Source organism: Fopius arisanus, unplaced genomic scaffold, assembly GCF_000806365.1.
Source record: "Fopius arisanus strain USDA-PBARC FA_bdor unplaced genomic scaffold, ASM80636v1 scaffold00017, whole genome shotgun sequence".
NCBI classification, from domain to species: Eukaryota; Metazoa; Arthropoda; class Insecta; order Hymenoptera; family Braconidae; genus Fopius; species Fopius arisanus.
This window is the reverse complement of record NW_011887756.1, coordinates 1,042,717-1,054,911: the sequence shown is the minus strand read 5'-3', so window position 1 is coordinate 1,054,911 and position 12,195 is coordinate 1,042,717. Positions and strand designations below refer to the sequence as shown.

General features: G+C 34.6%; 2 protein-coding genes across 2 annotated transcripts in view; both read right to left on the bottom strand.

The window, feature by feature from the left end:
- LOC105263918 (GRAM domain-containing protein 3) overlaps positions 1 to 8,098 on the bottom strand; it is a gene marked incomplete in the record, with an annotated part of 50,146 nt that extends 42,048 nt beyond the window's left edge. Inside the window, 4 exon segments of the mRNA XM_011300440.1 lie at positions 1,291 to 1,525; positions 4,960 to 5,162; positions 7,721 to 7,956; positions 8,011 to 8,098. Of these exon segments, the coding sequence (XP_011298742.1) occupies positions 1,291 to 1,525; positions 4,960 to 5,131 (407 nt within the window).
- An 848-nt stretch (positions 8,099 to 8,946) lies between these two features.
- On the bottom strand, positions 8,947 to 11,521 carry temp (protein prenyltransferase alpha subunit repeat-containing protein tempura). Its single transcript, XM_011300437.1, has 2 exons — positions 11,172 to 11,521; positions 8,947 to 10,196 (listed from the first exon to the last, which is right to left on the bottom strand). The coding sequence occupies exons 1-2, from the start codon at positions 11,246 to 11,248 to the stop codon at positions 9,008 to 9,010; spliced, it is 1,266 nt and encodes a 421-aa protein (XP_011298739.1). The 5' UTR covers positions 11,249 to 11,521; the 3' UTR covers positions 8,947 to 9,007.
- Between the last annotated feature and the right edge of the window lie 674 nt (positions 11,522 to 12,195).

Below are 12,195 nucleotides of genomic sequence, written 5' to 3'. Positions count from 1 at the left end.
GTGCACTCGCGTCTGCGCCCCGGTCATCACCTATTGACCGAATATCGTAGCAGCACATTGGGGTGGAGGTGTATTGCACGCATCTCCATGGAGGACATGATCTTTAGATATACCACATTACACTGTTGAATTCAAAATTAAAAAAACAGAAAGTTCATTCCAAATTCGGATCGTCCGAATTGACAATTTAATAATGGATTTCAGTTTTGCGTATGAAGATCGATTATCTTTCCTGAAGATGTTGAATTTAATGAATATAAATGTAAATTAAAATAAAAATTTAATTAATTATGTAATTAATTAATTTAATGAACTGACTAAATAGTGTAGCCACACATTAGACTATTAGGGAATTGCCCAGATAATTGAAAGTCCATGGAATATAAAGTAAATTTACAAGTCGGCGGTCGAAATTTGAAATTTTGAAAATTTTATGGTACACTGAGAAAAAAAATTTCCTTTAGCCAATAATATTTAATAATCACCAGTGAATCTGGCAATCACTGTGTAAATACTCCCATAAGACTTGCTAATGCTAGAATAATATAATAATAAATAAATTTTCTTGTAGTCAGTAAATATTATTGGCTGAAGAAATTTTTTTTCTCAGTGTAGATCTCAGCGGTCTTGTATGATAATTTACTGCCCTAAATATTACAATTTCAAGTTTTGCAGGATTATGTTGATTTTTTTTCAACTTTTGTTAATTGAAGCTTTGCTCAATATTTAGCGTTCAATTTGCGTAATTATGGTGGATTTAATTAATAAATTCGATGGCGTATTTTTTGAGAATATTGAAAATAAAAAATACGAAAACAAGAGTTTCTTAATTAAAAAACTCACGTAACATTTTGTGTCACTTTTTCATTTTACTAAGGTACTAAATACAACAAGAGATTTTTCAAATAAATTAAATATCATATAATATATATATGTTGTATATACTATATATAAATATATGTGAAGAGAATAAATAAGTAATAATAATATATATAAAATATTAAATTTAAATTGAATTACGTATATATTTCATATATATTATAAATTTGATAGAAAAATTGAAAACCATAGAAAGTATTTTTTTTAAACCGAAACATGCATTTTTTTTTTGGATGTATGTAATCGCGTTTCAACAATTTTTATAAATAATTTGTCTAACAACAATTCCATGCTTTTGCCACGTACCATAAAGTACGAGCAGGAAGTGGATTGCAGTTTGAAATTTCAATTTGCCGTTAATTTTCTGGTAATTTGTTGAGATTTTTATCTGAGTGTAAAGGAAAGACTCACCTGGGCATGGAAACGAGGGGACATCCGAGCTGGAGTAAATTGACAGCTAGATGTTCAGGGGCAGGTGGTGTTGGAGCAGGTGATGGGGTCCTGGCTGGAGGCAGACCGGATGTCAGGGTTCTGTCATTTTGTGTTCTCTTCAGGATATCCACTGGTACACACAAGTTCTTCCCATCGATTCGAGCCTGACGAAAATTTAGTGAACCGCCTCGACGGAGTGGCCCACCGGGATCCTCTTTTTTTCAAGGACCAGACACCGATAAAGTAGTTCAAGGTCATTCAATTGGGTTAAGAAAGATTGGGGGGGGGGGGGGGAATTGTCAAACGAGAGTTTACGGTTTTATTGAATTGAATCATTCCTCCAATTGCAATAGAAATTGAATACTGGGGGGTAGGGGTGACCCGGGTAAAATGGGACGCGAGGGAAATACTCCACCGTAAGAATCCTAAAAATTATTCAATATTCCAGTTTTTTTCAAAATTTTATTACACTTGATTTTGATAAAAAAATTGAAAAAGAGTTGTCAAGAGACTGAGATTGACCATAAAGGCAAAAATTCTAAATAAAAAACAAGAATAAAAGTTAAGGTTTATGACAGAAGAGAATAATCCTTTTTCAAATTTCAACATAATTTTAGCATTAAACCGTTCTAGAAAATTAAAAATGAAATGATAGTAAACTGGTCCCTTTTCTGTGACTATTTTCCCAGTATGGCATAAATCTTTCTCGAGTTGTTTTTATACAACAATGGAGGATCTGTAAATATTCAAATATTCCAACAAAAATGTTCAATTTTCATATAAAGAATTTCACGATAATAAGCAAAATTATTAGAGAATGTTGCAAAATCAAAGAAATAAGAAAACAACAGTATAATTAAAAGAATAAATCAAATTCGCAAAGAAGACGGGGACACTTTTAGACTGTCCCTAATATTTTTAAAAAATAAAAATTGCAGGGAATGAGTTAAAATCTCTTCTCCACGAGTGTCCCATTCTACCCCAGTGTCTCGTTTTGCTCGGAAGTCCCATTTTTACCTTGATCACAATTTCGTATACCCATGAAGCATGCACTAATTAATTATAGCTAAAATTTCCAAAATCCGGGTAATCAGCGCACGATAACATCCGTCTAGTCACTGACCGAAGGGAAAAGCTCATGGGCTTTAATGTCCCACGTTTCTTGGCACCAGGTCACGCACTCTCAGTGATTTTTTTATTACGTCCCAGAGAAATCATCAGTGATGAACCCATCACTCCCACTACACTGTCAGAAATTTATTTGAATTTTCCTCATATTCCATGAAGGCAATAATTTATTTGATATTCAATGGTTTCCGAATTAATTGGAATCATCTTTCTCAATTTTCCAATTCAATTTGAATTGGAAGCTCTTCACTAAATTTATCACTCTTAAAAGTTCATGAAAATTGATTTTCTATCGATAATTGAATTTATAACAGACTTTCAATGAAATTTCAAATAAAACGAAAATTGATAATAAAATACAATTGAATTTTCTATAGAGTAAAAATTTATAGGAATTAAAAATAGAGAACTATTTAAATAATCAAAAACTTAACTGATTGGAAAATGAAAAAGTCTGCAAAAATTTCATCTTAACTCTTTGATAAAATTTTTTATAATTGTAGTTCTACAATTTTTAATAATGTACAATATACTTGAATTTATGTATTTTCAATTCTCCTGATTTTTTATTTATATTTGTTAATTGACAGTTGAATAAACAGGACAACCTGGAGAGTAAAGAGGAATTGGAAACAAACAATTGATCCAATTCACGTCATGCGTGATTTGATCTCGGGATTGTCTTGGGAGAACAATTTATGATAGTAATTACGCGTTATTGTTCCAAAAAATAGAATGGAGACGAAATTACATGGTGATGGGGACAAATTGCAGGGAAATTTATCCAAGGAGAGATAAAAATGTGTTTGCATCCGGAAATTACAAGAATTGACATTATCCCTAATTGAGTGGAGAGCACTCGAGGGAAAAATTATAAAAAAACAATTTGTGATTTTTCCACTGCAACCGAACTCCGCAATGAAAGATAAAAAAATTCCAAGGCTAAGGGAATTAATAATTTAAATAATTAATATTAAACTTTTCTCTTAAATTAACTCTTCACTTCAATTTCTATAACAATGAGTTCTTTTATCGAATTCTGGAAACGTAATAAAACTTTTTGGCCGCAGACAACGGCGAGACACACCACGTGATAGATTTTATCGTTTTGCCCCTTGACATTTTTTTGGCACAGATTATGGATTTTTCGAGCCGATAATGGATGATGAAGAAACTAAAAATAAAAACGAGCCACTGGGAAGAGTAAATCTCTTTTTAACGTTTTTTAGTCACTGATTTTGTGTAATTTTATGAATGAAAGCCAGAAGAGAGAATTTTTAATTTCCATCTGAACCCTTTATTCTCGTTTCTTTTATCTGTCAATTTAGGGAAAAGAGAGAAAGATCGGGGAAATAGAGGAAAATAGAGAAATCCAAGCAGTAGGAAGTCGTACATCAATTCTCAGAATCCGGAAAGTTTTATAGAACTGTAAACCTCCTCGCGGAAGAGCAATAAAATAATTTGCAATAACTATGAATAATTCAAGGGCTCATCCCTGAATGAACCCGTGGGCTTTTTTTCCACTATTTTTGTTTTATTTGAATGTCGGAGGATTTCCCTCGGCTTTTTTCAGGTACATTTATACAGTTTCCGCACTGCAGCACTGGCAATGTACCAGAGTGCAGAGCAGGTAGGAGTCAAGTCTAATAAACTTTTTCCCGTGACCCAGAAAATTGTAGTAAAAACTAACTGTTTTTTTAATAACAAAGTTTAAAGGCATTGCAAGGAATTGTGTAATTCGATTTTGCAATAATTTTCAATGATTTTTTCAATAATGACAACTTTTAACTTTATCCAGTGAACAATTAATTGTGCGTGAGAGATTTCTGAGGAGTAAAAGAGTAAAAACTGCAAAATCACTCCGCAATTATGTAAAAAATAGTAAAATTTTGATATTTGTTTTGCCCCATCTCTCGGTGTTAAATTGCTATTTTTATTTCATTTGTAATAATTAATATCAAAATTACATTAACATTTGAGTTGTAGTTGTAATTACATCAAGAATTGGAAATAGTTATTATTTTTCGTATTACTCTCGGAGATATTGAGGAAAATTTAATCTTATCTCAAACTTTCAATTAATAACTCCTGTGAGAAAATAATATTTTCATGCTACAATCGTCGATTGGACATCTCTTTCTCTTTCTCATTTCCACTAATTTAATTTTTTACTTCACTTCAATCATTACGAAAATTAATGCAATCAAGGGATTTCAAGATTGTTCCATATTTTAAAATTATTCTGCCATCTCAGATCAAATCAGGCACATGCAGAGGACTTAATTCAAAGCATTCAAATTTTTAATAAATTATTATAACTGACGTGAATATCTAGTCCAAATCAATATCAATAATTAGAATATACAGATAATAAAGAATTCAATTTTCTTTATATGAAAAAAATCATGGGCGTAATTTGAATTTGCAATTTGTTCGAATTTGGCAATTAAGTCTTTGTTTGAGAAAGTTAGTTGAATAATTCTGTTGAATAATTTTGTTAAATAATTTTGTTTAACTCACCATTAGCTGGGGGCAGCCTAAGGCTGTGTCCCCTTTTGAGACCGTCAGTTTCACGTCCTTCATCCTCATCAGGTGGCATTTCACTCCCATGAAACCCTCCAGTGCCTCCAATATCTAGATTCGGTGCAGATTCGCTCAATTCCCTTTTTTTCAATTTCCTCGATCCCTCCATCGGAATTCTCCCCAGTGCCAACAACGCCGATCTGATCCATAAATGTGAAAAAAAATATGTTTGAGTCCAGTACATTTCCACTTCCACTAAAAATATGCGGGGTAATTACTAATTGTTTTTGCGGCATTAGACGATAATCCTATAACCCTATCTGATAAATCTATCAATTTTTCTTGGGGTAGGTCATAATACCGATTTTTTCTGTATTTTCCGGGTGATATTTTTTATTTATTTATTATATTATATATATTATTTTTGAGTGGGAAACCGAGGCAAATAATTATAGATGTACCCTAATTATATAACAATTCTAGCACCTTCGACTAATGAAAGTATAAATATAAGTAGATTGAAGCCGCACGCTCTCCGATAAAAGATATCAGTTTAAATCTATCCGCGACATTCATACACAACAATCGTCTCATTTCTTCATCCGATGGAAACACATCTCATGAATAAATACACAATCTTTATTTCAATAAAAACGATCGCGAGCTTTTTTCGAGCTTTTTCGAGCTTTTTCGAGCGGAAAAAAATTAAATATCGATTTTTTAAAGAAAAACTATTGACTTTTGACTAATCCCCGCGCGTTTCAAATGATGGAAAAAGCTCAGGTGGAGTGGAAGCAATTAATTGTTTTTCCCATTAAAAATTAAAACAAGAAAAAAATATGCAGAAAATAGCATTCTTATGTTAATTGTCATATAGCTTGTGTCCCAATACTTTTTTGATTTATCAATCAATTCAATTCCATTCGAACCCACGTCATGGGCTTTTTTGCTTTTGTTTATGCCAAGTATTCGTACGTGTGGGTGTTTATCACCGAATGCAACGTAACTCACCGTTCATAACACGACCTCGGGCACTACAGTCTGACGCAATTTTATGAGAAGATATCCGCGAATTTTTTTTGACTCATCGCTTCCTACGATTTTATTGACACGAATTCTGGGAAGATGCAGTGAACTCACACTTAAAAAACGAATTTTATGATTCATCGCCACTCTTCTAGAGTATATTAATTTTTTTATCCCTTTTATTTATATCTCTTTTTTTTTATTTGTACTTTACCACATAAAAAGATTTTTGGTGGATTTGTTTAGAGTTATTCTATCATTTTTGGTTTTTTTTTTGGTAATGAGAATGTATAACTACTCCATCTAATTTCCAAATTTTTCTGAGCTATTATTCAGTTTAATCGCTATAAAAATCTAATGCAAGAAAAATATTGAGTCGTTGTAAGTTGACCTTTTGTAGGGTTCATACCACTCGCGTCCCCGTCGCGAACCCTGGGTAACGCCGAGTGCTGGTATGACTTCGTATAAATCATATCAGTGTTTTGAATTTTAGAAATAAAAAAACATGCAATATAACTCCTTAAATTTATACCTCTAGAAGGGAGGTGGAGCGAGAAGTCTCGTACATCCACACACATTACAGCATCCATTTTAAAAAATGAGGTAACTTGAACTAATTTAAATTCAACGGTAAAAACGTAGGTGTTCCAACACTAAGGTAGTACTGACTACAATTTATACCTCAAATAAGACAAAAATTAAAGGATCAAAAAAATTTGGAATAAGAGTAATTATATTGCCCTATTACCGTTTTTTATTGTTATAATTATTGTGTATTGATAGATTTGTTGTTCGTTTGAATGACAATTCATTTGACAATTGGAAATTAAAAACTTTCGATCAAGTCTTTCCTTTTCTCCGAGAAGCCCATAACGGAAGGAAGACCTGGAAATTGTTATGAAACTTGTGGAGATTTTTCTTTTACATCTCTCGAACTTGTCACTTTAAAAAGAGGAAATTTTGAACTTTCAGCGAAACATGAAGTCGCTTCGTCTGTGTATTTTCTTCTTGGGGTATTTCTTCTTCATTGCGTACGCAAGATCGTTCAATGAAATCGAATCGAGAAACCAATACATCAGGAATTTTACTTGGACTTCCAATAAATCATTTCAAAGAAAAATTGAGGTGAAAGATAGATAGCAAATAGTCTCTTCGATCAATAACTTCGGAATTTATAAAGCTTATTCTCGTTTCGTTTCGTCTATCACTGCTTGGGAATTTTTAAAACTTCCCTCAAGTCCTCTTAAGATTTTTTTATAATCCCCACTTAATTATTTGATTAAAATTAATTAATAATTCGATTTATAACAACAATTACGATTTTACAACAATTTTCAATGTGAGTGAGTTTAAATTCGATTTCAATCAACTTTTAAATAATTATTCCCCTAAATTTCCAATAATTTTGAAGATTTGTGAGATGTTTGAATTTTCAGAGTCATCCTGAAAATGAAATATCATAATTCAGTACTCGATACATAAATATTCAGATCAATTCTATTCAATTCTGAATTCTCTATATTTCAGGCTTTTTCAATGCTAAACAAACTTCAAAATCGATAATTACTTAAATATTCCAGAAGTTCACCGATTAGTTCAACAGAAAAAATGAGAAAAGTTCTAAAAAAAATAGCCTTCACATTCGCAACTGTCAAAAATTCAAATTCCCCTCATTCGAAATGCCGAACATATAAATATTTATTTTCAAACAATATATTCCAAATCTACTTACCCAAAATACTCATCAATATTTTCTCTCCGGAGATATTTCAAATATTTTATCTCCCACTATTTCACATCATCCACAATAATGAGAACTAGAATGAAATTGCGTTCCTTCTGTCAATCACTCTTGTTGTCCAAATATCACGAGCCATGACAAACGTCAATTAATCAGATTGATTAATAATCCACAATCGATTTTCCTATCAGCTGGATCAAGGCCTGGGGACTTATATCAACACATGACTATTTTATTTAGCAGTAGTAACTGTCATAACGTCTACATAACTTGAAACTTACTGATGAGGATTAACCCACGCGTGGCTTCTTCGTAAGAATAACTACAAGAAGTGGCACTCATGTAAGAATCCTTTTTTTTTAATTTTTTATCATCCATCTAAAAATAGCTAAGTATGTTTGCGCGATGTCAACGAATCGATTTGGCTCGGAGACATACTAGTCGAGAGTGAAGAAATGTCATTATTTATAGTATAGCAATCATTCTGTTTTACCGACTACTTGAAAACAAAAATTTATCAATTGAAATCTCCAATTGTAATTATTCAATTCTTCATTATCTCTCCAAATTATTTGAAAACTCCAAGTTGGAATAAAAGAGGAATAGGTCAATCAGTTATATAAATATTGTTTATTATGATAATTTCGTAATCCCTGAAATTTTTAATATTTAAAAAGAGTTATAAGTTTAGGAACAAAGTGGTAATAAGCCCTCAATCCAGGATTTTGGGAATATCTATGAATGTAAGGCGGATATAAAAATTGTTGCTAGAATCTTTTTTGGTAAGCGGAAGGAGAGCTACAATAAAAGTCCTATTATAAATTTTGTTATCTATCTTAGAATCGTAGATATTCGCCAAAAACTGAATGAGTCTAACGAGAATTAGTTTTTTATTTTTCCAAGAACTTTTCAAAGGGTTTTTCTTTCGGACCACACAGATATATCAATTCGTCCTTTCAATGGATGAAAGTAAAAAAGAGATGTACCTGAACGGTAAAAATTAAACTTTTTTGGAGGTTTCACGAAAATTTCCCAACTCGATTTCCTACCAAAATTAATCAACTAAATTCAAAACATAAATACAATTCTTTTCCTAATAAACCTTATTACATAATAATTGACCTACAAGCAATTTCTGTAAAAAAAAAAAAATGTTCTCCCATCAAATCTCCAACCCTGTAATCCTTTATAAGACCCCAAGAAAAAGCCGAAATTCATTCTCTTTTCTAAGAACGTTTATTTAAAAATACATCTCCCCTCTAGCTCTCTGCCTCCCCCTCAAGATTCCAGCCTGAGTCCAGTACCCACCAGGAATTTAACAAACTTCTCGACGACATCCCCCTGGCGCTGTTTTCTCGCCCTCTCCACAATCGCCTGATTTCTCCTCTCGAACGCCACCTCGAGAAGACAGTTCCTGCTATCCCCTCCATCACCATCCAGCCTGATAGAGTCTCTTGGCTGAAAGCACTGGGGCCCATAACATGAGTCCTTGGAGTATCCCCAACAGATTTCCCTCAAGGAAAAAGCTAGAAATCTCCGATGATACCAAAGGGCCTCATGCCCAGGGAATGCTTCAATCAACTCCTCATTGAGTGTGCAGTCCTCCACCCAGTAGGACAGCCCCATCAAAACCCTGTCATAATCAATTCCACTCCTTCTCCCTTTACCACAACCATGAATGATCTCCAGGACCTCCGCAGAATCGTCGCACATCAAGAAGACATCATCAAAGCCTGTAGCTTCCTTCGCAAAATCCAGGATAGTATTCCTACGTCTTGCTAATTCCTCAGGGACAACTACGAGTCTCGTCTCTGCAGACTGTCTCTCCAGGAGAAGCAGTCGCTTCAGAAGAAACTGACGGTAGGAGAGCCCTGAGTGATCTGAAACGTGACAACTGCACCACTTACCAGAGGCCTCCCACTCGGAAACAAGTAGAGAACCTAAACTTGAAGGGCAAAGTGCCTCGTACGTTGATATCATCTGCTGTCGATGACTCCAGGCGTGATAATTGTTGGCGTAACGATCAGCTGATGTTCCTGATACTGTCATCTCAGTCCTCAGGAGGGACTCCACGTCGACGCTTGGATTCTCTTGCTCGACGAGCGTGAATTGCACTAGCCAGCGTCGATAGGAAAAGGCTTCGAAGCATTTGGCTTTGTGGTAGAGGACAACTCTGGTAAAACGGAGTTCATCCAGGGGATCTAGACGACCGCTTTTCACCAGATCTCGACGCATGTTCCAGAAGGTGGGGACGTCAGGGTTGATGAGCAGGGCACCCATCAGCCATCTGGAAACCACGATGGGATCCTCTCGACGGATTTTGTTTGGGCGGAGGTCCATCAGGCGGGTGTAGGCATATGTGTACAAGGGATGGACACACCATGAGGCTAGACCCAGGGAGTTCTCGTCGTGGTACACTGGAGAACGGTTCTCAGAGTCCGGTGATGGAATTATCTCGAAACTCTGACTGTGAACAAGATGCCAATCGATTTAAATTTCAAGAGGTACATTGTTAAACATTTCTTGGAATTCCAGTGACAAAGACATCTGAATGTTTAATTATGTGAGTTTGAAGTCAATTTGAAACGAGTCCATTGCAAATGGTCACTAGAATTTTCAGTTCTCTTAGAAATTCCAGAAAATTACGTTTTTTATGGTAAATAGTAATTGATTTCTTGTAGAATTCTTCAATTTTTGTGGCCATCGTGGAAATTCAAAGTTAAATACAATTTAATTTTGAATAAATTGACAATTTAGGGAAATTAATGCATGAATTTTCAACATTTTACTGGTTTTCAGTGTCATATCCACTTGAAAATTGAGAATTGTCAGAATATTTAAGAAATTAAATGATTCCTAAATGAGGAATTGTTAGGAATTGCTAATTTTTTTATTTGACATTTCAGGTGTCATTTTGTAGGATAGGATAAAATTGCAAAGAAGATTATGAATTTTCATTGACTTTGTGTGCAATCGATGCGATAATGAGTTACCAGAAAGGGCACATAAAGTATAGATAAAGGTAGTGTTCAAACCATAAATAGCTCAAAATAAAATAAAATTTTCACGTAAATTTCCACTGTAGTAACAAGAAATGCAATTTTTCTATTTATAAGAAAAGAATGAAAATAAACGATCAAGCATTCTGTTAGCGTACCCTCAGAGATCGCAATGACCAAATTACCGGTAACTGATCAGTAATGAGCCCCACTAGACGTCACCCCCTCGGCAACTGTTTATGAATCACTCCCAAAGGAAATTCTAATCCCTCGAATTAATCCGCGGATAAAATGTTTCGAGTCAATGAAAATGATCTCAAAGTCACCCGAAAATTCGTGACGTTAACCACTAGAATTTTCTCCTCAATTTTCAAAAAACCCCGCCCTCAATCTGGCGAATCAAAAATTTTTTTCTTGTCTACAGTAAAAATAAAAATACTCACAGGTTCACATCCTTACGGAACACATTCTCAATGTCCGAGAGGATTTTTTCAGCTGCTGGAAACACGTCCTCTTGCATTTTCAATTGCTGATTGTGTTTACCACTGGCACATGTTAAATCAAGTGATTTTTCTGAGAACTAGAGGAGATTCATTGGGGATTTCACCTTTTGTTTGTGTCGTTCTATTTCGTGTCGTCTTATCCTCGTTTTTTGTTGATTCTATCTCACTCGGGTTGCACTGCAAAATGCAGGGGCATGTGTCCACCCAAAGAGGATTGACTAAAGTAGAGGCTCAGTTCAGGGGGTTTGAGTGATCCCAGGGGCATTGTAGTACCTCACCCCAAGGGAGAGAGGACACCACACGCAATTCTGAAATGTTAAGGTATGATACAGGGAGGTATTGCCAAGCTTTGATGTCGCCGACACCAAAACAAGGGACAAGTACCTTCAGACGTCGTCCGTAGCGCTGTATAACGCCTTCTCCTCATGTGCCTTTCGTCCCCACCATTCAGCGATTTCTGGCGTTTACATTTGAATGCCAGTCGAGTCGTTTGATTTCTTTTCTTTCAAATTGACATGAAAAAAAAAGGTATGACATAAAAATTGTCTACAAAAGCATAAATGAACAATGGGTATATGATTATTTCAATAAGAGAGATTCTGACCCAGTATTGACTATTTTTTCATAAATCAAATAATTAAAGTGATACTCTTTCCACGTCACCTAAGAGGTAGAGTCCTTGACGCGTTTTTTTTAAAGTGGTATCCCCTGTAGGCTCCTGGATCAATTCTTGACCTGAAGAAAGATAATGCATTTACGAAAGGTGAAGGCAGACAAAATGCGAGAGCTTAAGAGGAAACCGAAATCGTCAACAGGGGGTTATCCAGCAGTGAACACCTTTCGCCGCTCAAGTTTTCTTAAAGCTATTTCCATAATGTGGATCAAAATAATTCCCGCGATAGCCCTCACCTCAGACAACAAGACAAAAGACTACATCGTAGGCTTCACGGACCTCGGAAATTGC